This window comes from Cherax quadricarinatus, chromosome 30, assembly GCF_038502225.1.
Source record: "Cherax quadricarinatus isolate ZL_2023a chromosome 30, ASM3850222v1, whole genome shotgun sequence".
NCBI classification, from domain to species: domain Eukaryota; kingdom Metazoa; phylum Arthropoda; class Malacostraca; order Decapoda; family Parastacidae; genus Cherax; species Cherax quadricarinatus.
Genome location: NC_091321.1, coordinates 34,963,352 through 34,988,803, shown reverse-complemented (window position 1 = coordinate 34,988,803; position 25,452 = coordinate 34,963,352). Strand labels below are relative to the sequence as shown.

Genomic DNA, 25,452 nt, shown 5'->3' with positions numbered 1-25,452 from the left:
TGGTCAAAAAGTTAGTTTATGTGAGGACTTATAGTCAGTTACTGGTTAAGCATAGTCGAGTCTTGAGACATAGTGAACTACTTAGAGCACGCACACACACACTTGTACAGTGGACCCCCGCATAGCGATATTAATCCGTGCAAGAGAGCTCATTGTTATGCGAAATTATCGTTATGCGAATGAATTTTCCCCATAAGAAATAATGGAAATCAAATTAATCCGTGCAAGACACCCCAAAGTATGAAAAAAAAATATTTTTACCACATGAAATATTAATTTTAATGCACACAAACTGAAAAAAGCATGCACAATTACATGACACTTACTTTTATTGAAGATCTGGTGATGATTGATGGGATGGGAGGAGGAGAGTGTTAGTGTTTAGAAGGAGAATCCCCTTCCATTAAGACTTGAGGTGTCAAGTCCTTTTCTGGGATTACTTCCCTTCTTCTTTTAATGCCACTAGGACCAGCTTCAGAGTCACTGGAGTTCTGTCGCACAACATATCTGTCCATAGTGGCCTGTACCTCTCGTTCCTTTATGACTTCCCTAAAGTGTTTCACAACATTGTCAGTGTAATAGTCACCAGCACGGCTTGCAATAGCTGTGTGAGGGTGATTTTCATCCATAAAGGTTTGCACTTTCAGCCACATTGCACAGATTTCCTTAATCTTTGTAGTAGGCAATTTCTTCAATTTCTCTCTCCCCTTCTTCGAACCAGCTTCCTCAGGTCTGGCCTCTTGCTGTTGAAGTTGATCTATCAGCTCATCAGTGGTTAGTTCTTCATTTTCCTCCTCCACCAACTCTTCCACATCATCCCCACTAACCTCCAACCCCAAGGACTTTCCCAATGCCATAATGGATTCCTCAACTGGCATAGGATTCTCAGGGTTAGCCTCAAACCCTTGAAAATCCCTTTTGTCTACACATTCTGGCCACAGTTTCTTCCAAGCAGAGTTCAAGGTCCTCTTAGTCACTCCCTCCCAAGCCTTACCTATAAGGTTTACACAATTGAGGATATTAAAGTGATCTCTCCAAAACTCTAAGAGAGTCAGTTGAGTTTCTGAGGTCACTACAAAGCACCTTTCAAACAGAGCTTTTGTGTACAGTTTTTTGAAGTTTGCAATAACCTGCTGGTCCATGGGCTGCAGGAGAGGAGTGGTATTAGGAGGCAAAAACTTGATGTTAATGAATTTCATGCCCCCATAAAGTCGCTCTGCCACGTCTGTAGGAAGACCAGGGGCATTGTCTAACACCAGGAGGCACTTAAGTTCTAATTTCTTTTCAGTTAGGTAATCTTTCACATTGGGGGCAAATGCATGGAGTAACCAGTCATAGAAAAAGTCCCTAGTGACCCATGCCTTACTGTTTGCCCTCCACAGCACACACAAATTTTCCTTGAGGACATTCTTTTGCCTGAACGGTCTGCGTGTTTCAGAGTGATACACTAATAAAGGCTTCACTTTGCAATCACCACTAGCATTGGAACACATCAACAGAGTAAGCCTGTCTTTCATAGGCTTATGTCCTGGGAGTGCCTTTTCCTCCTCAGTAATGTAGGTCCTGCTTGGCATTTTCTTCCAAAACAGGCCTGTTTCATCACAATTAAACACTTGTTCAGGTTTCAGTCCTTCACTTTCTATGTACTCCTTGAATTCCTGCACATATTTTTCAGCTGCTTTGTGGTCTGAACTGGCAGCCTCACCATGCCTTATCACACTATGTATGCCACTACGCTTCTTAACCCTTTGACTGTCGAAGGGCCAAATCCTGAAGTTGCTTCTGGTGTCGCAAAATATTCGAAAAAAAAAAAATTATTTTTTCTTATGAAATGATAGAGAATCTTTTCCCGATTGTAAAGACACCAAAAAAACGAAATTTGATGGAAAACTGACGGAATTACGCTCTCGCGAAGTTAGCGACTTCGGCGATATTTAAAAATCGGCAATTTCGCCCACTTTGAGCCCTATTTTCGGCTAATTCCGTTATTCCAGTCAACCAAACTCATAACTATTTCTTCAGAACTCTATTTTTTCTATCGATTGAGTACAAGAAACTGCCCATTTACCGATTTCAACTACCCAATAACATGGTCAGAAATTTGCAATTTGGCCAATTTCACGAAAATTAAAAAATACGACAATTTCAAAATAAGGTCCAGAATGAACAATGCAGACATTCCTGGCTCTAAAATAACATTTTCTTTGTTCATCAGTCATGTCTCCAGGTCCCTGTGATATTACTCTTGCTTTTTATTTTGAAATTTTATTCAAACAAAAAATAGAAGATTTACTGTTATGCAGACTACTGCAATACTGTAATAATTGTAAAAATTACATCAACCCATTCATGACTGCGTATTAGAATGGCTATTTGGACATTTATTGGACAATGACATCATTTGTTCACTTTTGAACATCGGCAAAAATCAAACATTTCCTGTACTTTGTGCTCCATTTCCAGGTTCTTTTTATAGTAAAATTAATCAAAATCACCTCCATTTCTATAATATAGTTTCCATTCTATCAAATGAGACCAAGAAAACGAGAATACAACCACAAATACTATACGAAAATAGACCACAAAGTCGGCATTTTAATTAAAAAAAACGGTCGGAGTTTTTTTTTTCTCATTATGCACTGCGTGCTCCAGGATTTTTTTTATGTGGTGGACACTGACCACACAGACCCATTCTCTCACATGTGGGCCTACTAGCTTTCTCCTGCCTGATTTGAAGCCGCTAGAATTTATGAGTATATATACGTCAAACACGGTACCTCGCAAACGTATATATACGGCCGCGACAGTCAAAGGGTTAAATCTCTCAAACCAACCTTTGCTGGCCTTAAATTCACTCACTTCATCACTAGTTGCAGGCATTTTTTTAATTAAATCCTGATGCAACTTCCTAGCCTTTTCACTTATGATCACTTGAGAGATGCTATCTCCTGCTATCTGTTTTTCATTTATCCACACCAATAACAGTCTCTCAACAACTTCCATCACTTGCGATCTCTGTTTCGAAAACACAGTTGAACCTTTGGCAAGAACAGCTTCCTTGATTGCCTTTTTGTTGCCCACAATAGAAGCGATGGTTGATTGGGGTTTACTATACAACCTGGCCAGCTCGGAGACACGCACTCCACTTTCATACTTATCAATGATCTCTTTCTTCATCTCTATAGTAATTCTCACCCTTATTCCTGTAGGGTTGGCACTAGAAGCTTTCTTGGGGCCCATAGTCACTTATTTTGCAGATAAAATCAGCAGAAACACTGTAATAATACGAAATGTTCCGATTGTATGCTTGGATGTTACCGCGGAGGCTGGCTGGTAAACAATGCCACCGGCGGAACACGTGAGGCTGGCTAAGGGCGCGCATTAGACGCGTCTCGGACGAACAGCGTTGAGCGGGTTTTTTAGCGGTATGCGAGGCAAAATCTTAGCGATAAAATGTAGCGGTATGCGGATTTAACGTTATGTGATGCCAACGGTATGCTGGGGTCCACTGTATATATTAGTATTAAGTTATTAAATGCTAACAATGTACCAGACGGTACTTAAAAGCCATAAAGATATGATATGTGCCTTCAGCAAAATACTACTGTACATGAGAGAAGTGTATTATTATTATTATAATAAAAAAGAAATGCTAAGCCACAAGGGCTATACAGCGCTGCAGGGTAGGGAAGGAAGCGAGGGTATTGGGCGGCAGAAGGGGGGAGGGATGATCAGTAGGTTACAGAAAACAGCGGGGCAGGGGATAGTGCGGGGGTAGAGGGTAGCAAGAGATTGAGGTAGAAAGGGCTGAAGGTATCAGAGTTTGTGAAGCAAGTCAGTTGTTGTCAAAAAGTCAATGAGAGAGTCCGGATGAAAGGAGGGTCCATCAGCGAGAAGGGAAGGTAAAGAGAGAGCAGCGGAGTGAAGACGACGACTAAGGTAAATTCTGCGTGCTCGTTGATAAAGTGGGCAGTCCAACAGAATGTGGCTGACTGATAATGGAGCCTGGCAATTCTCACAGAGAAGAGCAGGGCACCTCTCCATAAGATATCCATGAGTAAGACGAGTATGGCCAATGCGAAGACAGGAGAGAGTAGTCTCCCAACCTCGACACTGGTGACAAGAAGACGGCCAGTAACCTATACTCGGTTTAATAGATTGAAGTTTGTTACCTAGCATAGTAGACCAACATTGTTGCCAACGGGTGTGAAGGTGGGTAGCTATTGCAGCAAAATAGTCCGTAAATGGAATACCTCAATATTAAACTGGTAGGTCATGTACTGCTGACCGCGCAGCAGTGTCTGCCTGTTCATTGCCCTGTACGTCAACATGACAAGGGACCCAACAAAAAACAATATCTTTATGCTTGGTAAAGATGAGGCGTAGCCAAAGTTGGATACAGAGAACTAAGGGATGAGGTGTATCAAATTTCTGTATAGCCTGTAAAGCACTAAGGGAGTCTGAGACAACCACAAATGATGACACAGGCATAGATGCAATATGGATAAGTGCTGCAAGAATGGCATACAATTCAGCAGTAAAAATACTAGCCGAAGATAGTAAATGCCCTCGTACGACGCTGTCCGGAAACACTGCTGCGAATCCTACGCCGTCAGAAGACTTAGAACCATCTGTGTACACAGCAATGGCATGAGAATGAGAATGGAAGTGGTCAAGAAAACGAGAGCGGGAAGCGACCGTAGACAGTTGGGCTTTCGAGCAAGGGAGTGAGAAAGAACAGACTCGAACAGCTGGAACTTCCCACGGGGGTAGGGAAAAGTGAGATGCTACATGAACATATAAAGGTGGTAATTGAAGAGAAGACAAGAGCGAATGAAGGCGAAGAGAGAAGGGACGGAGTAAACAGCGGCGGCGAACAAATAAAGAATGTCTACTAATATCAGTGACCATTCCATAAACGGAAGGATTGCGGAGATCATGAGAGCGTACATTGTAGCGAAGGCACTGGGCATCACGACGATTGGATAAGGATGGAATGTTCGCTTCTGCATAGAGGCTCTCAACAGGGGAAGAGCGAAAAGCACCAAGGCATAAATGTAATCCTTGGTGATGAATGGGGTTAAGGTTAGAGAGAGTAGCAGGAGAGGCCGCTGAATAGATCTGGTCACCATAATCAAGTTTCGATAAAATGAGGGTGGAATGTAGGCGAAGGAGAGTTCGACGATCATCTCCCCATGAAAGATGAGCAAGGGTTTTAAGAAGGTTCAGCTGGCCGTGACAAGTTGCCTTCAGAAAGGTAATGTGAGGTTTCCAGGATAACCTACGGTCAAAGAGGAGGCCCAGAAACCTGACTATCACGTTCAGGGATACGGGAGCCATAGAGGTACAAAGGATCATCGAAGATGACAGAGCGTCTAGTGAAATTAATTTGGTGAGTTTTGGTGCTGGAAAATTTAAACCCATGTGTGGTGGCCCAATTGGAAACACGGTCGACCGCATGCTGGAGAGAAACTGTAATAAGGTGACAGTCTGCGCCCGCACAGGCAATAGCGAAGTCATCAACATAGAGTAATGACCAAATATTGGATGGAAGACTAGAGGCCAAATCATTTACAGCAAGGAGAAAACGTGTTGTGCTCAGAACACATCCCTGAGGGACACCTTCAGCTTGGATAAAGTCCGGGGAGAGCACATTATTAACCTGAACACGGAAATGCCTGTCAGTTAATAAGTTCTTAAGGAAGGATGGTAGACTGCCTCGGAGGCCTAAGGAGTGGGCTTGGGCCAAAATATTACACCTCCAAGTTGTGTCATATGCCTTCTCAAGGTCAAAAAATATGGCAATAACTGAGTGGTTATTCGCAAAGGCATTACGAACATACGTATCCAAGCATAGTAAGGGGTCTATGGTAGAAAATCCCTTACGAAAGCCATGTTGACGAGTGATGAGACTGTTGTGCGTCTCTAAATACCACACTAAACGTCTATTTACCAGGCGTTCCATCACTTTGCAAACTGCACTGGTAAGAGCAACGGGACGATAGTGTGTTGCTAATTAAGACACATATGCAACAGTTAGGTATCTTTATTTCGAAACGTTTCGCCTACACAGTAGGCTTCTTCAGTCGAGTCCAGAAAAGTCGATAGAAGCAGAAGATACTTGAAGACGATGTAATCAGTCCATCACCCTTGAAGTTTTGAGGTGGTCAGTCCCTCAGTCTGGAGAAAAGTGTTGTTCCATAGTCTGAAACAATATGGAGTTGAAGCGACAGGATAGAGCCTATATACCGCCAGGAGGTGAGATGTAGGCCACTAGTAGAGGTAAGAATGTTGTCGTTGGAAGGTCAGATCCCTCTGAAATCCAGCCATTCTTACTAGAAGTTGACAAAGTTGATTTCAGGTCTGTACCAAGATACCCTTGTGTTGCAGTGTCTGACAGAGTGAACATTAAAATGGTATAAAATACCGACAGGTTGTTAGGTAAGACACATATGCAACAGTTAGGTATCTTTATTTTGAAACGTTTCGCCTACACAGTAGGCTTCTTCAGTAGAGTACAGAAAAATTGATAAAAGCAGAAGATACTTGAAGACGAAATAAAGATACCTAACTGTTGCATGTGTGTCTTACCTAACAACCTGTCGGTATTTTATACCATTCAATACTCTTCTCCAGACTGAGGGACTGACCACCTCAAAACTTCAAGGGTGATGGACTGATTACATCGTCTTCAAGTATCTTCTGCTTCTATCAACTTTTCTGCACTCGACTGAAGAAGCCTACTGTGTAGGCGAAACATTTCGAAACAAAGATACCTAACTGTTGCATATGTGTCTTACCTAACAACCTGTCAGTATTTTAAACCATTTAAATGTTCACTCGGGACGATAGTGGGAGGCTTCATGTCCCATAGTGCTTGGCTTGCGGAAAGGGAGAACAACGGCAGATTTCCACAGCTGTGGAAGAACTCCTTGTGACCAAATAAGATTGAAAAGGCATAATAGGACTGCAAGGGCTGACCGATGTAAATGTTGTAGCATACGAATATGAATGTCGTCGAGCCCAGCTGCCGATGATCGGCAAGCTGAGTGTTGCCTCCAGTTCTTGAAGTGAAAAAGGCACATTATACTGTTCTTCTCTGAGAGAAGAAAAGTCGAAGGGTGCTAACTCTCTGGCAGACTTTGAGGAAAGAAATGAGGGGCATAGATGGAGCCCCTGAGAAATACGGACCAGATGATTGCCAATTTCATTGGCAACATCTAGTGGGTTTGCTATATCAACACCGGCAACCCGCAGAACAGGAGCCGGGTCAGGAGAATATTTACCACTCAGTTTTCGTACTTTTTTCCAGACTGCACTCAGAAGAAGCAGAGGTGATGGTGGAGACAATCTCGCCAGCAAGTGCGTTTAGCATCACGGATGACACGACAAGCGATCGCACGCTTCTGCTTAAAATCAAGAAGTCTCTCCGTGGTTCTATTGTAACGGTACCTGCCCCATTCAGCACGTTTCAAACGTATTGCATGAGCACAAGCAGGAGACCACCAAGGCACGCATTTCTGAGAATGCCTGCCCGAAGTTTGGGGTATAGAATGAGAAGCTGCGGTTAAAACGGAGGACGAGAAGAGGTGTAAAAGCTCATCAATGGAGGATGAAGAAGGAACCTCACTAAAAACAGTTACGGTAGTTGTGAGTAAATGTTCCAATTTGCCTGATCAAATTGCCAGTGTGGGATACGAAGAGGTGGTGAATATGAAGGGGAAGTAAGAATGATTGGCAAATGATCGCTGTCATGTAAATCCGGGAGAACAGACCAGGTGAAGTCTAATGCAGCGGGGGAAGAGCAGACTGAGAGATCGATGCAAGAGTGTGTGAGAGTCCGAGGATCAAAATGGGTGCGAGTACCTGTATTTAAAACATGGAGGGGGTGGGTAGCAAGAAAAGCCTCTAACTGAATGCCACGGGAATCACAGTGAGACCCCCCCTTCCAGAGGAAATGATGGGCATTAAAATCGCCAAGTAAAAGAAGCGGTGGTGGTAATGACGAAACAAGAAAGGCAAGATCCGGAATAGATAATGCCAGAGAAGGAGAGAGATACAAAAAACAGAGCATATACCACCTATGCAAGTGGATACAGGCTGCTGTGTAATGCAGCGAAGTACGAACAAATAGCTGATGGAACGGAATATCATTGCGTACAAGAAGGGCACTTTCATTAAAAGTCCCATCAGGAAAAGGATCTGAAGAATACAATAAATTATAGCCTGAGATGGGATAGATAACAGCAGAGTGTAATTTTGGTTCCTGTATGCAAACATCAACAGGGGAAAACTGGGAGAGTAACATCTGAAGCTCACCCCGGTTACCCCTGAGGCCGCGTATATTCCACTGTAAATAGGCCATGATTGGCAATGATAAAGATGCCTGAAATCTGCAGGTAAGGGTTCCTACGGACTAGAGGGGTTAGAAAAGTCCACATGTGGAGGCAGCGGAAAACATTCAAGCAGCGAAGGTACGGTGCGCTGTGAAGAAAGGAGTTGCGCAGATGGAGGAGAGGAGAGAGAAGGAACAGAGGGTGGATCAGTGTCCATTGATGGTTTGGTCTCTGCAATATATTCAGAGATTGCTTCAAATGTTTTGGAATTCAGAGACGTCGTATGGGAGACAATATTGGAGATGGTAGGGGGAGGATGTATAAAGAGTGGAACTGTAATGGACTGTACCAAGGTAGGGGGGGCGAAAGGGTGGAGGGAACTGGAGAAGCGTGGAAGGGGACAGAAGACACAGAAACCTGGGAGGTGGCAGAAAAGGAAGAAGCTTGGGAGGGAACAGGGGAGGAAGGTGAACCTCTACACTTGTAACAGACCCAGTGAGAGGGGAAGAACCAGGTACAGAGACAGGGAAGGTAAAATGAGGAGGTGGAAGAAGGGAAGGAGGGGTTAAAGGACCTTTTTTTGACTTCTGAGAAGTAGAGGGAAGATTGGGAGGAGTTGTCGTACGAGATCTCGTCGATACTGAGGCTTGTGAGGGAGAACACGAAGAAGCGAGAACAGACTGAGGCGTTGAAGTAGGGATGTCTGAGCCTAGGACAGCAAAAGAATTAGATACAGGAGTGACTATGGGAGAGGTAACCACAGAGGAGGCTGCAGAAGATTGGACCCCAATAGTGGGGGGAGGTTTTGAAACACGGGAATAAGAAACACGAGGTAGTCTCCCTTGGAGGCGGAGATGAGAAACTGCCATGGCATAAGGGAGACCTTCTGCCTCTTTGAGGTAATGGATTTCCCGCTCATTTAAGCAGACTTGGCAACGGCGAGAGTACGAAGGGTGAGCCTCATGACAATTAAGGCAAGAGGGAGGTCGACTGCAAGACATATTAGAGTGGTCATCGGCACCACAGACTGGACATTCGGCTATAGATCTGCAATATTTCGCTGGATGGCCAAATTGCCAGCAATTTCTACACTGTTGTGGTGTAGGGATCACCTTTCGAACTTCTAACCGATGTCCTGCTACATAAAGTGATGATGGGAGCTCACGGCTGTCAAAAGTTAAACGAGCCACATTGCTAGGGTATCGTCTCCACCCGCGGGCAGGAAGAACATAAGTGTCTACCTTGAGGATTGGGAGATCTTGGAGTTCCAGCTGTTCAAGAATGTCATTGCCACATGTCTGGAAATTTTGTTGAACTATGGTATGGGGTAGAATGACGGTACCACTACAAGAATTGAGGGAATGATGTTTTTCATTAGTGACAGGAACAGTATCGATATGGGAAAGAAGAGAAAGATCATGAGCTTGGGTAGCATTCTGTACAGTGATGATGCGCGTACCGCTCTTAAGAGCATGAAAAGAAATATCTTTACCAACATGGCATAGGAGTGCCTTGCCAATACTGTGGTCAGAATGTTAGGCAGTAGAGGAAGTCGGTCGTAAAGTGAAGAATTTAGTCCATTGTGCATTCTGAAACTGAGCGTGGAAAGGGAGTGCAGGATGTGTCGATCTTTTCTGAGAAGAACGAGAAGGTGGAGAAATATCATTAGCAGGTAATTGTCGTTGACATTTAGGCGTGGGACCAGAGTTGGTCCGACGTGGAACGGGCCAGCGATTCGAAAATTGCCGCACCGTAGAGGGAGAGGCCGGAAGCATAGTCAAAGGAGAGCGGAGGTGAGATAAATTGAAGGAGACAGTCGAGACCTCAGTACCTGAAGCAGGTGAGGAAACAGCACCGACAAGAGGTACAGAGGCATGAGGAGTGTCCGAAGAGTGGTCCAAAGACGAGGCGGGGTCAGAACGGGTTGCGGTATCAAGAAGGGGCCCTGGGGTAGCAGGTTCATGGACTAGGGCTGCCATGGTTAGGTTACTTCTTTCTTTTTGTTTTTAAGAAAAAAAAGAAAAAAAAAAAGAAAAAAAAAATAAGAAAAAGGGGGGACCGGGGAGGGATAGTTCCTAGGAGGAATGAAAGGACCAGAAATATCCCTCCGTGCCCAAGAGGACCTCAGCACCGCAAGTAGCGCAGACGCAGCATGGAACCCGTGCCGTACCCTACCCATCATGCCAGTAAACCAGCCATCCGGGATAGCAACCTCACATCTGCCGAGCTACCTCGGTGGACAAGAGAGGGTGGCCGGATATCCACCACAAAGCATACCTCCTTCGGCCACCACCCCCGGAATCCGAAAGGTGGCTTCCAGAGATACTCCCGTCGCCCCAGAGACACCCAAAGCCACCCTCCGGGATACCGGAGAGGGATCGGGACATCCCCAGGCAATCCAGATTCCACAGCAACCTACGCCACCGCCAAGAACCTCAATGGAATGGGATGGACCCTGGTACCCTTTCCCCTACCTAGGAACTAGCACCCCTGTGGGAAAAAATCCCAAAGGCCAAAAGGAAGAGAAAAAGGGAGGGGTGAGGAGGAGGAGGAAAGGAAAAAAAGGGATGATGGGGAGGATGGGATAGGGAAGGGGGGATTGGGGGTAATTAGGTTCGGTCTGAGGAAGGAGACCGACAGGTCTAATTCCTCAGACCAAGAGCCTCTTCACCACAACAAGGAGCCCCCCTTGAAGAGGTAGAGAAGTGTAGGACCTTGTATCCTATATTATATTCAATTGATTACTTAAATTTACTTTGATATTATACACCTAGACAACTTTATTGTTATTAATAAACTTATTAAATTTTAATTTCTTTAGTTGGTAGCCTACCAGTTGTAATTCTGAAGCACTATTAAATCTTACTAAATTCTAATGGATAACTGGACCAGGATACTGACTACTTGTTACAAAAACCCAGTAACAGGCTGGATGCTAGAGTGGCAGTCCTTTCTAGTATTCACTGGAGATCTCTATCATTATTAGATATCACATTTTTTGTAACATGGCCCATTTTAGGAAAATCTTAAAGGAAGCGAGGTACAGAGCTCTATGGACAGATTTTTGGTGCGACAGAGGTCCAGTGACTCGAGTTGTTCCCAGTGGCATTAAAAATAGAAGAAGAGTAACCCCAGAAAAGGACTTGGTACCTAAAGTCCTCATGGAAGGGGATTCCCCTTCCAAACAATAATACACCTCCATCTCCCCTCCTCACATCTCATCACTCATCACTACATCTTCAATAAAGGTAAGTTTCACTTATTCATCATTTAGTACTGAATTTATTGTGCATGTATCCTTGTTTTTCTGTGTAGGAAAATGTATATTTCATGTGAAAAAAAAAAATTATACTTTTGGGTGTCTGGAACTGATTAACTGGATTTCAATTACATATTTCTCATACGGAAAATTAATTTGGCTGACAATAAATTCGACTAAGGACATGCTCTCTGGAATGGATTAATATCGCTGGTCGAGGGTCCACTGTACTATTATTATTTATACAATTATTACAATATTGCATGACAGTAAATCTTCTATTTTTTGGTGTGAATGAAAATTCTTTGAGTGAATAAAAATCAAAATGGAATGCACGTGTAAAGCCTGGAAAGGTAACTTATCAACAAAGGAAATGTTATTTAAGTGCCAGGAATGCCTTCATTGTTTATTCTGGAAACTAATTTGAAATTGGAATAGTATTTTGAACAGTGTGAAATTGGCCAAATTACCAATTTCTGATCACTTTGTGTAGTTGAAATAGTCGATTGTGCTCAATCGATAAAACAGAAGGCATACTAGCAAACTAGCTATGAATGTGGTCAACTGGAATACTGTAACTGGCCTAAAATAGGAGTCAAATTGGGCAAAATCGCTAATGCGTAAATATTGCTGAAGCAGCAAAATTTGCAATTGTGTAATTTCATCAATTTTCCATCAAATTTTGTACTCTGTTTTATTACCTTCAGAATTTTTTTTTTTTTTTTCAAAATTCTTGGACCCTGTGGACAAGTTTCACATCAGGGGTCTAGCCCATGAAAGGGTTAAGTACCTTTTGTGTAGTCTTTGATCCCTGATTCTTAATCGCTGATTCCAAATCAGACTGCTAATGCTTGATCCCTAATACACTTGAACCTCTTGTCACAACCATAATTCTTTCAAAAACTCTGGTCGCGACCTGATTTGGTCATGACCCGAACGCAACTTCCCAACTGGATTGTATGCAAATGCAATTAATCCATTTCAGACACCTACAAACTATATGTAAATATTGTTTAAGATTTTAAGCACAAAAATAGTTAATTATACCATAGAATGCAGTGTAATAGTAAACTAAATGTAAAAACCTTGAGTAACACTAAGAAAACCTTGAATAGAGAAAACTAACACTACACTAATATGTTCTAGACCCATACAAACCGTTATCTGTAAATTTTTTTTTTTCAAGTTTTAAGCACAGAAAAAAATAATCAAAGTCTGAAAAATCCTTAATTGCACAAAATAGTGCACAGTTTAATAGAGAAAACCTTAAATAACAGAGAAAAACACATTGTAAACAACCAAGAAAAACAAGCACAAGGAGTTCACAGTGAATGAATGCATGTCTGACCGAGACTGACTACAAGGCGAGGGTCTTTGTTAGGAGTACACAAACAACAGGAAGTGGGGAAAATTGACGTGAGAGTAAAAAAATGTGTAAATTGGAGCTAATGTGTTTGTTTGGCACCTGATTGTGTGTTCATGACCAGATGCAAAAACCTTGCGAATATTCTTTGGTCGTGAACCAATCTGTACATGATCAGAAGTGTTCGTGACCAGAGATTCCACTGTACATTAGTAACACAAAGTATTACTTTAGTAACAAACTACAATTCAGCTTTAAAACAAAGATTACTATGCAAGTGTTAATCAATTTCCGAGCTCTACTTAGTTCAGCCAATTATGAAAATAACAATTGGATAAATGTGAAAATTAAAAATAATTGACGAGAGAAAACTAACCTTCAGGAGGTTTTCAGTAAGGTTGAGTTTTAAGGAAAAGTCATCTCTCTCCTGTGTGAGAGCTTCCACCCTGGCTTCTTGCTCTCTCTCTCTCTTTGATAATTTTTTCACTTCCTCTGAAAAAATAAAAGGAACCATTAAAAATATATTTTTTTAACACCATCTCCCACTGAAGTAGGTCAGCCCCAAAAAATAATAAATATATAATTATTTCTACAAGTATATGATAAAACTTACACAGACCTAATTGATATCCATGACATGCTATATACGAAGCCCCTGGTTATGCTCTGCATAACCAGGGGCTTCCATTTCAGGCAACTTTGGTTCATTTTATACCTACAATGCGACTCACACCAATTGGCTAACACCCAGACACCTATTTGTTGTTAGGCGAACATGGACATCAGGTGTCTTAAGGAAACAACACACCCTATGTTTCCACTCGTACTTGGGATACAAGTTCAGATGTCCCTCAAAAGAGGAAATATCTCTAACCCCTCCTTAAGAGTGAAAGCACTATACTTCCTACCTCCAGGACTCAAGTTTGGCTAACTGGTTTCTCTGAATCCCTTCACAAAATGTTACCTTGTTCATACTCCAACAGCTCATCTGGTCCCATTTATATTTGGCTTGTATGTTTGTGTCAACTACATACCATACTTAATGAAAGTTCTAAATGTACTACACATGCAAACTACTCAAATCTTAACCCTTTCAGGGTCATGAGCGCTGCTTGCAAACTTACTCTCGGGGTCAAGGAATTAAAGAATAAAAAAAAGTCCAAGTGTGCACATGCATGCGCACGCGCATGCACATGCGCACACACACACACACACACATATACACACACACACACACAAGGGTGCTCCAAGACCATGACAGAACAAGAACAGAATAACAGCAGCTGAGGAAGAGGACACAGAAACGAAAGGGTCTAGGAAGAGAGACAAGGACAGAGTCAGCAGAAGACAACCAGAGTAGGGCAAAGCAACAAGTGGAAGCACACACAGAGCCACCCTCAGAACCCCACAGCCTAACACACTACCCCAACACAACCCACAATCCACATTTACAGCCCCCACCCCACATTATGCTGTCGAATCTCACAGCACACTGCCAGCTACCACAGAAACCAGGCTCACGGGAATGATAACAGATGCCTTCTTTCCAATGGAATATCTGATCCTGAGGAAAGACAGAGGGAACAGAGGGGGGTGAAGGAGTGGCACTGCTCATCAAAAACTAATGGGAATTTGAGCTGGAGAGAGGAGACAGAGGAGAAGCAAGAGACTACATAATAGGAACAATTCAGTCTGGAGGTCCCAAGGTGGTAACTGCAGTGATGTATAACTCACCACAGAACAGCACGAGGCCAAGGCAAGAGTATAATGAAAGTAACAGAGTGATGGTTGACACACTGGCTGAAGTGGCCAGAAGGGCTCATGTGAGCAGAGCAAAGATGATGATTGTGGGTGACTCAGTCACATGGAAACTGACTGGAAGAACCTGGAGCCACATGGGGGCCTAGAAACATGGAGGGTGATGATGATGGAGGTGGTACTGGAAAACCTCATGTACCAACACATAAGGAACGCTACCAGAGAGAGAAGAGAGGATGAACCAGCAAAACTGGACCTAGTATTCACCCTGAGTAGTGCAGATATTGAGGACATCACATATGAAAAACTTCTAGGGGCCAGTGACCACGTGGTTCTGAGCTTCGAATACACAATAGTCACAAGTGGGCAGGGAAGCAGGAGGGGCAGGACGAATGAAGCCAAACTACAAGAGGGGACTACACAGGCATGAAGAATTTCATGCACGGGGTTCAACGTGACAGAACTGGCAAGGAAGTCAGTAAATGTGTTGATGGAATATGTGACAACAATATGAAAGGAAGCCGAGGAGACGTTTGTACCCAAGGGTAATAGAAATAATGAGAAAGCCGGGATGAGCCCTAGGTTTACTCAAAGGTGTAGAAAGGCCAAAACCAAGTGTGCTAGAGAATGGAAGAAGTATAGAATGCAAAGGATGCAGGAGAAAAGGGAGAGCAGTCGTAGAGCCAGAAATGAATATGCACAGGTAAGAGGGAGGCCCAACGACAACACAAAAACACCATAGTAGTGAAAGCCAAATGTGACCCAAAGATGTTGTACAGCCACATCAGGAGGAAAACAAGTCATGGACTAGGTAATCAGACTGAGGAAGGAAGGAGGGAAGATCACAAGAAACTACCGCGAAGTATGTGAGGAGCTCAACATGAGATTCAAAGAAGTGTTCACAGAGGAGACAGAAAGAACTCCACAAAGATGGAGAGGTGGAGTACACCAAGTGTTGCACACAATACATACAACTGTGGAAGAAATGAAGAGGATTTTAAGCGAGCCAGATACCTCAAAGGTGATGGGGCTGGATAACATCTCTCCATGGGTCCTGAAGGAGGAAGCAGAGGCACTATGTGTACCACAAACAGCAATCTTCAACACATCTCTCAAAACAGGGCGACTACCTGAGGTATGAAAGACAGCAAATGTGGACCAAATTTTTCAAAAAAAAAAAAAAAAAAAAAAAAAAAAAAAAAAAAAAAAAAAAAAAAAAAAAAAAAAAAATAAAAAAGGCATGAAGCATTAATTAAACTAGAGACCAGTGTCACTGACATGTATAGCATACATAGTCATGGAGAAGATTATCAGGAGAAAAGTGGTGGAGCACCTAGAGAGGAATGAGCTTATCAACAACAAACAGCATGGTTTCCGGGACGGGAAATCCTGTGTCACAAACCTACTGGAGTTCTATGACAGGGTGACAGCAGTAAGACAAGAGAAGGGTGGGTAGACTGCATCTTCTTGGAGTGCAAGAAGACATTTGACACAGTTCCACACAAGAGATTAGTGCAAAAGCTAGAGGACCAGGCAGAGATAACGGAAGGCACTGCAATGGATCAGGGAATACCTGTCGAGAAGACAACAGCAAGTCATGGTACATGATGAGGTGTCAGAGTGGGCACCTATAACGAGTGAGGTTCCACAGAAGTCAGTCCTAGGACCGGTGCTGTTTCTGGTATATGTGAATGACATGACGGAAGGAACAGACCCGGAAGTGTCCCTGTTTGAAGATGACGTGAAGTTGATGAGAAGAATTCACTCGGACGAGAACCAGACAACTACATGTGGATATGGACAGGCTGCAGGCCTGGTCCAGAAACTGGCTCCTGGAGTTCAACCGCACCAAGTGCAAAGTCATGAAGATTGGGGAAGAGCAAGAAGACCGCAGACAGAGTACAGTCTAGGGCGCCAGAGACTACAAACTTCACTCAATGAAAAAGATCTTGGAATGAGTACAGCTTTTCCTTACTTAATGATGTCGTCCTATTCCTAAGACCACATTGATGAACAAATCTGTCGCTAAGTGAGGAGCATACAGTGGAACCTCAAATTTTGAACTTAATCCGTTCCAGGAGCTAGTTCTAAATTCGAAAAGTCTGAAATTCGAAGCAATATTTCCCATAAGAAATAATGGAAATACAATTAATCCGCCGTTCCAGAAACCCAAAAATATTCACAAAAAAAAATACATTTTATAGAAATTAATTACAGTTTTACATACACACAAATGCTATAGTCTTTAATTATGTATAATAATATAAAATAACATTCTTACTTACCTTTATTGAAGATTGGTGATGGCATCTGGAAGATAGGGAGGAGGAGAGAGGGAGTTGGGGTTATTGTTTGGAAGGAGAATCCCCCTCCATGAGGACTTCTGGTATCAAAGCCCTCTCTGGGGTTGCTTCCCTTCTCTGTATTTTAATGCCACTAGGACCAGCTTGAGAGTCATTGGACCCCAGTCTCACAAAATAACTGTCTACAGTCCTCTGTTTCTGTCTCACAAAATAACTGTCTACAGTCGTCTGTTTCTGTCTCACAAAATAACTGTCCACAGACATCTGTTTCTGTCTCACAAATTAACTGTCCACAATCGTCTGTTTGTCTCACAAAATAACTCCACAGTTGTCTGTTTTTCTCTCACAAAGTAACTCCACAGTCGTCTGTTTCTGTCTCACAAAATAACTGTCCACAATCGTCTGTCTCACAAAATAACTGTCCACAGTTGTCTGTTTCTGTCTCACAAAATAACTGTCCACAGTCGTCTGTTTCTGTCTCACAAAATAACTGTCCACAGTCGTCTGTTTCTGTCTCACAAAATAACTGTCCACAGTCGTCTGTTTCTGTCTCACAAAATAACTGTCCACAGTCGTCTGTTTCTGTCTCACAAAATAACTGTCCACAGTCCTCTGTACATCCTGGCAAGCTCAACAAGTCTCACTCCAATCTCATACTTCTGTATTATTTCCCTCTTCACATCTATGGTGTTTCTCACTTTCTTTACCACAGGGGTACCACTAGCAAGTTTCTTTGGGCCCATGGCAGCTTATTTCACAGCTCCACAAGCACTAAACACAATTAAATAATCGTAAAATGTGTGAATGAGATCGCAGGTTAGTGTTCACTCAAGCATAAACAAAGCTAGACTGCTCACGGAGCCTGCGCGGTGATGCGGACAGAGCGGGCCAGCGGACAGGTCCCGTACCCGACGGTCCGAAAATAGGGGCGCGTTCGATAATAGGGACACAGTTTGTCCGAAAAAATGGTCTTATTTTTGAAACGTTCGATATGTGATACGTTCGATTTTTGAGGTTCCACTGTACTATAATGGTAGTGGATTTGTGTCAACTATCTTTAATATTGTTTTCATGTCACCTTTGCACCATTTATAATATTTCTGGAATACAGTGGACCCTCGACATTCGATACTAATCCGTTCCTGAGAGCTATCGAATGTTGAAAATATCGAAAGTCGAATTAATTTTCCCCATAAGAAATAATGGAAATCAAATTAATCCGTGCAAGACACCCAAAAGTATGAAAAAAAAAATTTTACCACATGAAATATTAAGTTTAATGCAATAGAATAATTACAATAACAACAATAACAATAGAATAATAACAATAGAATAATTGACACTTACCTTTAATGAAGATCTGGTGATGATTGATGGGATGGGAGGAGGGGAGAGTGTCGAAGTTATTACTGTTTAGAAGGGGAATCCCCTTCCATTAGGACTTGAGGTAGCAAGTCCTTTTCCGGAGTTACTTCCCTTCTTCTTTTAATGCCACTAGGACCAGCTTGAGAGTCACTGGACCTCTGTCGCCGTTCTTTTAAGATTTGTCTAAAATGGGCCATAACATTGCCATTGTAATAGTCACCAGCACGGCTTGCAATAGCTGTGTTAGGGTGATTTTCATCCATAAAGGTTTGCAGTTCAACCAACTTTGCACACATTTCCTTAATTTTTGAAGTAGGCACAATGGAGTCCTCAACTGGCATAGGCTTCTCAGGGTTAGCCCGAAACCCTTCAAAATCTTTCTTAATTTCCATACTAATTCTCACCCATTTTACCACAGGGTTGGCACTAGAAGCTTTCTTGGGGCCCATGGTGACTTATTTTGCAGAAACAAGCACCAAAAATAGTGATAATATGGAATGTATCCTTAGATGCGCGCACACTGGCTGGCTTGTAAACACTGGCACACACGGGGCAGTTCAGGCCACACGCTGAAACGTCTCGTACGAATCGTATCGAATGTTGGGTTTTCCATCGAATGTTGAGGCGAAATTTTTGCATTAAAATGCAACGAATGTCGGATTTATCCAAAGTCGATGCCATCGAATGTCAGGGGTCCACTGTATTTTTAAATGTTTATACAGTAGTGCACTGTATACTGAAATGAACAGAATAAGGAAATGAGCTTTAATATACACCATTTAGGTATGAATACTGGTCAAAGAGCCCGTCATAAGTCCGAGGCGTCGGTAAACTAGTACATCTCTAAGAGAGGAGAGGCTGTATAACACCGGGCACATCTCATGAGCAAGAATAGTATTCCAACATGTCAATAAGGAATCATTCAGGACCCTGTACACTGTGTATTAAGCCTATATTGGAGTATGCAGCACCAGTTTGGAACCCACACCTAGCCAAGTATGTAAAGAAATTAGAGAAAGTGCAAATGATGACAACGAAGGACAGGAGAGACGGGGGGGGGGGGATGTGATAACGACATATAAAATACCGAGAGGAACCGACAAGGTGGACAGAGAGAGGATGTTCCGGACATGGGGACACGGCAATAAGGGGTCGCAGTTGGAAGTTGAAAACTCAGATGAATATTTGTAGTCCTAATGTAGGGAGAGTATTGTAGAAAGAGGAACAAAGACTGGAAGAAGCACGAAAGAAATTCACAGTAAAGGATTAGCTGGTGCGTTCGTTTGTGTGTTTATATTCTTGGTGTCTCTCGTGGCAGCTTAAGAACTGATTAAACTCAGTGAACATGGTATGTCAATGGTAATAATAAGTGTTCTAGAGAGATTATTTATTATTATTATTATTTTTTTTTAACAAGTCGGCCGTCTCCCACCAAGGCAGGGTGACCCAAAAAAGAAAAAATCCCCAAAAAGAAAAAACTTTCATAATCATTCAACACTTTCACCTCACTCACAAATAATCACTGTTTTTGCAGAGGTGCTCAGAACACAACAGCTTAGAAGCATATACGTATAAAGATGCACAACATATCCCTCCAAACTGCCAATATCCCAAATCCCTCCTTTAAAGTGCAGGCATTGTACTTCCCATTTCCAAGACTCAAGTCCGGCTATATAAAAATAACTGGTTTCCCCGAATCCCTTCACTAAATATTACCCTGCTCACACTTCAACAGCTCGTCAGGTCCCAAATACCATTCGTCTCCATTCACTCCTGTCTAACACACTCACGCATGCTTGCTGGAAGTCCAAGCCCCTCGCCCACAAAACCTCCTTTACCCCCTCCAACCTTTTCGAGAACGACCCCTACCCCGCCTTCCTTCCCCTACAGATTTATACGCTCTCCATGTCATTCTACTTTGATCTATTCTCTCTAAATGACCAAACCACCTCAACAACCCCTCTTCAGCCCTCTGACTAATACTTTTATTAACTCCACACCTTCTCCTAATTTCCACACTCTGAATTTTCTGCATAATATTTACACCACACATTGCCCTTAGACAGGACATCTCCACTGCCTCCAACTGTCTCCTCGCTGTAGCATTTACAACCCAAGCTTCACAACCATATTATCATCGTCATTATTAGTACTACTGACATACCTTGTTCACCGAGTTTAATTTCTTAAGCTGCCACGAGACACACCAAGAATGTAACCACAAACCAATACACCAGTTAACCCCTTTACTGTGAACTCCTTTCTTACTTCTTCCAGTCTTTGTTCTTCTTTCTACAGTAAATACTCATCTTACATTAGGACTACAAATATTCATCTGAGTTTTCAACTTCCAACTGTGACCTCTTGTTGCTGTGTCCCCATCTCTGCAACATCCTGCCTTGAACAGCCTTCAACATCAACAGCTAGCCTTGAACAGCCTTCAACATCGACAACTAGCCTTGAATGGCCTTCACCATCAACAGCAGCACTCATTCCTGCAAGTGTGTCACACAAGTCTCTAAAACGAATAAAATTAGTTGAAGAATCAAAGGATGATAATGTGCCATCTCCTGATTTTATTCAATACACTGCCACTCAAAATTCTCACATTCATATTAAGGTAATAAGTGTACTCTGTGTGTATCTTACTTTTCACTATGTTTCTTTTAACCCTTTGACTGTTTTGGTAGCATATATACATCTTACGAGCCACCATTTTTGACATATATACTCAAAGTAGAATGACATGGAGAGCGTATAAATCTGTAGGGAAAGGAAGGAGGGGTAGGGGTCGCCCTCGAAAAGGTTGGAGGGAGGGGGTAAAGAAGGTGTTGTGGGCGAGGGGGTTTGGACTTCCAGCAGGCGTGCGTGAGCGTGTTAGATAAGAGTGAATGGAGACAAATGGTATTTGGGACCTGACGAGCTGTTGGAGTGAAAGCAGGGTAATATTTAGTGAAGGGATTCAGGGAAACCAGTTATTTTATATAACCGGACTCGAGTCCTGGAAATGGGAAGTACAATGCCTGCACTTTAAAGGAGTAGTTTGAGATATTGGCAGTTTGGAGGGATATATTGTGTATTTTTATACATATATACTTCTAAACTGTTGTATTCTGGGCACCTCTGCAAAAAGAGTGATTATGTGTGAGTGGTGAGTGAGGTGAAAGTGTTGAATGATGATGAAAGTATTTTCTTTTTGGAGATTTTTTCTATCTTTTTGGGTCATCCTGCCTCGGAGGGAGACGGCTGACTTGTTAGACAGAAAGAAAGAAAAAGAAAAAGAAAAAAAAAAAAAACTCAAATTCTAGCAGCTTTAAATCAAGCAGGAGAAAGCTGGTAGGCCCACATGTGAGAGAATGGGTCTGTGTGCACCATATATAAAAAAAATCCTGCAGCATGCAGTGCATAATGAGAAAAAAAATCTGACTTTTTTTTTTAATTAAAATGCTGACTTTGTTGTCTATTTTCGTATAGTATTTATGGTTGTATTCTCGTTTTCTTGGTCTCATTTGATAGAAGGGAAAACATATTATAGAAGTAGGTAGTAGGTTGGTAGACAGCAACCACCCAGGGAGGTACTACCGTCCTGCCAAGTGAGTGTAAAACGAAAGCCTGTAATTGTTTTACATGATGGTAGGATTGCTGATGTCTTTTGTCTGTCTCATAAATATGCAAGATTACAGGCATGTCTTGCTACTTCTACTTACACTTAGGTCACACTACACATACATATACACATTTATTCATACACACTCATCTGAGTTTTCTTTGATTTTATCTTAATAGTTCTTGGTCTTATTAATTTTCCTTTTATATCCATGGGGAAGTGGAATAAGAATCTTTCCTCCGTAAGCCATGCGTGTTGTAAAAGTCAACTAAAATGCCGGGAACAATGGGCTAGTAACCCCTTTTCCTGTAAAGATTACTAAAAAGAATAAGAAGAAGAAAATTGTCAAAGTGGGAAGTCTGAATGTGCGTGGATGTTGTGCAGATGATAAGAAAGAGATGATTGTGGATGTTATGAATGAGAAGAAGCTGGATGTCCTGGCTTTAAGTGAAACAAAGCTGAAGGGGGTGGGAGAGTTTCAATGGAGAGGAATAAATGGGATTAGGTCAGGGGTTTCAAATAGAGTTAGAGCTAAAGAAGGAGTAGCAATAATGTTGAAGGATAAGCTATGGCAGGAAAAGAGGGACTATAAATGTATTAATTCAAGGATTATGTGGAGTAAAATAAAGATTGGATGTGAAAAGTGGGTTATAATAAGCGTGTATGCACCTGGAGAAGAGAGAAGTGTAGAGGAGAGAGAGAGATTTTGGGAAATGTTGAGTGAATGCGTGGGGAGTTTTGAATCAAGCGTGAGAGTAATGGTGGTTGGGGATTTCAATGCTAAAGTGGGTAAAAATGTTATGGAGGGAGTAGTAGGTAAATTTGGGGTGCCAGGGGTAAATGTAAATGGGGAGCCTTTAATTGAGCTATGTGTAGAAAGAAATTTGGTAATAAGTAATACATATTTTATGAAAAAGAGGATAAATAAATATACAAGGTATGATGTAGCACGTAATGAAAGTAGTTTATTAGATTATGTATTGGTGGATAAAAGGTTGATGGGTAGGCTCCAGGATGTACATGTTTATAGAGGGGCAACTGATATATCGGATCATTATTTAGTTGTAGCTACAGTTAGAGTAAGAGGTAGATGGGAAAAGAGGAAGGTGGCAACAACAAGTAAGAGGGAGGTGAAAGTGTATAAACTAAGGGAGGAGGAAGTTCGGGCGAGATATAAGCGACTATTGGCAGAAAGGTGGGATAGTGCAAAGATGAGTAATGGGGGGGTTGAAGAGGGTTGGAATAGTTTTAAAAATGCAGTATTAGAATGTGGGGCAGAAGTTTGTGGTTATAGGAGGGTGGGTGCAGGAGGAAAGAGGAGTGATTGGTGGAATGATGAAGTAAAGGGTGTGATAAAAGAGAAAAAGGTAGCTTATGAGAGGTTTTTACAAAGCAGAAGTGTTATAAGAAGAGCAGAATATATGGAGAGTAAAAGAAAGGTAAAGAGAGTGGTGAGAGAGTGCAAAAGGAGAGCAGATGATAGAGTGGGAGAGGCACTGTCAAGAAATTTTAATGAAAATAAGAAAAAATTTTGGAGTGAGTTAAACAAGTTAAGAAAGCCAAGGGAAAATATGGATTTGTCAGTTAAAAACAGAGTAGGGGAGTTAGTAGATGGGGAGATGGAGGTATTAGGTAGATGGCGAGAATATTTTGAGGAACTTTTAAATGTTAAGGAAGAAACAGAGGCAGTAATTTCATGCACTGGTCAGGGAGGTATACCATCTTTTAGGAGTGAAGAAGAGCAGAATGTAAGTGTGGGGGAGGTACGTGAGGCATTACGTAAAATGAAAGGGGGTAAAGCAGCTGGTACTGATGGGATCATGACAGAAATGTTAAAAGCAGGGGGGGATATAGTGTTGGAGTGGTTGGTACTTTTGTTCAATAAATGTATGAAAGAGGGGAAGGTACCTAGGGATTGGCGGAGAGCATGTATAGTCCCTTTATATAAAGGGAAAGGGGACAAAAGAGACTGTAAAAATTATAGAGGAATAAGCTTACTGAGTATACCAGGAAAAGTGTACGGTAGGGTTATAATTGAAAGAATTAGAGGTAAGACAGAATGTAGGATTGCGGATGAGCAAGGAGGTTTCAGAGTGGGTAGGGGATGTGTAGATCAAGTGTTTACATTGAAGCATATATGTGAACAGTATTTAGATAAAGGTAGGGAAGTTTTTATTGCATTTATGGATTTAGAAAAGGCATATGATAGAGTGGATAGAGGAGCAATGTGGCAGATGTTGCAAGTATATGGAATAGGTGGTAAGTTATTAAATGCTGTAAAGAGTTTTTATGAAGATAGTGAGGCTCAGGTTAGGGTGTGTAGAAGAGAGGGAGACTATTTCCCGGTAAAAGTAGGTCTTAGACAGGGATGTGTAATGTCACCATGGTTGTTTAATATATTTATAGATGGGGTTGTTAAGGAAGTAAATGCTAGGGTGTTTGGGAGAGGGGTGGGATTAAATTATGGGGAATCAAATTCAAAATGGGAATTGACACAGTTACTTTTTGCTGATGATACTGTGCTTATGGGAGATTCTAAAGAAAAATTGCAAAGGTTAGTGGATGAGTTTGGGAATGTGTGTAAAGGTAGAAAGTTGAAAGTGAACATAGAAAAGAGTAAGGTGATGAGGGTGTCAAATGATTTAGATAAAGAAAAATTGGATATCAAATTGGGGAGGAGGAGTATGGAAGAAGTGAATGTTTTCAGATACTTGGGAGTTGACGTGTCGGCGGATGGATTTATGAAGGATGAGGTTAATCATAGAATTGATGAGGGAAAAAAGGTGAGTGGTGCGTTGAGGTATATGTGGAGTCAAAAAACGTTATCTATGGAGGCAAAGAAGGGAATGTATGAAAGTATAGTAGTACCAACACTCTTATATGGGTGTGAAGCTTGGGTGGTAAATGCAGCAGCGAGGAGACGGTTGGAGGCAGTGGAGATGTCCTGTTTAAGGGCAATGTGTGGTGTAAATATTATGCAGAAAATTCGGAGTGTGGAAATTAGGAGAAGGTGTGGAGTTAATAAAAGTATTAGTCAGAGGGCAGAAGAGGGGTTGTTGAGGTGGTTTGGTCATTTAGAGAGAATGGATCAAAGTAGAATGACATGGAAAGCATATAAATCTATAGGGGAAGGAAGGCGGGGTAGGGGTCGTCCTCGAAAGGGTTGGAGAGAGGGGGTAAAGGAGGTTTTGTGGGTAAGGGGCTTGGACTTCCAGCAAGCGTGCGTGAGCGTGTTAGATAGGAGTGAATGGAGACGAATGGTACTTGGGACCTGACGATCTGTTGGAGTGTGAGCAGGGTAATATTTAGTGAAGGGATTCAGGGAAACCGGTTATTTTCATATAGTCGGACTTGAGTCCTGGAAATGGGAAGTACAATGCCTGCACTTTAAAGGAGGGGTTTGGGATATTGGCAGTTTGGAGGGATATGTTGTGTATCTTTATATGTGTATGCTTCTAGAC

The 25,452-nt window shown here is 42.1% G+C and overlaps 1 protein-coding gene across 4 annotated transcripts in view; it reads right to left on the bottom strand.

The window, feature by feature from the left end:
- LOC128692776 (centrosomal protein of 85 kDa) overlaps positions 1–25,452 on the bottom strand; it is a 93,706-nt gene that overhangs the window by 49,855 nt on the left and 18,399 nt on the right. For all 4 annotated transcript variants that reach the window (XM_070090092.1, XM_070090093.1, XM_070090094.1 and 1 more), the window contains exon 4: positions 13,335–13,450. In XM_070090092.1, the coding sequence (XP_069946193.1) occupies positions 13,335–13,450 (116 nt within the window). The remainder of the gene's footprint in view (positions 1–13,334; positions 13,451–25,452) is intronic.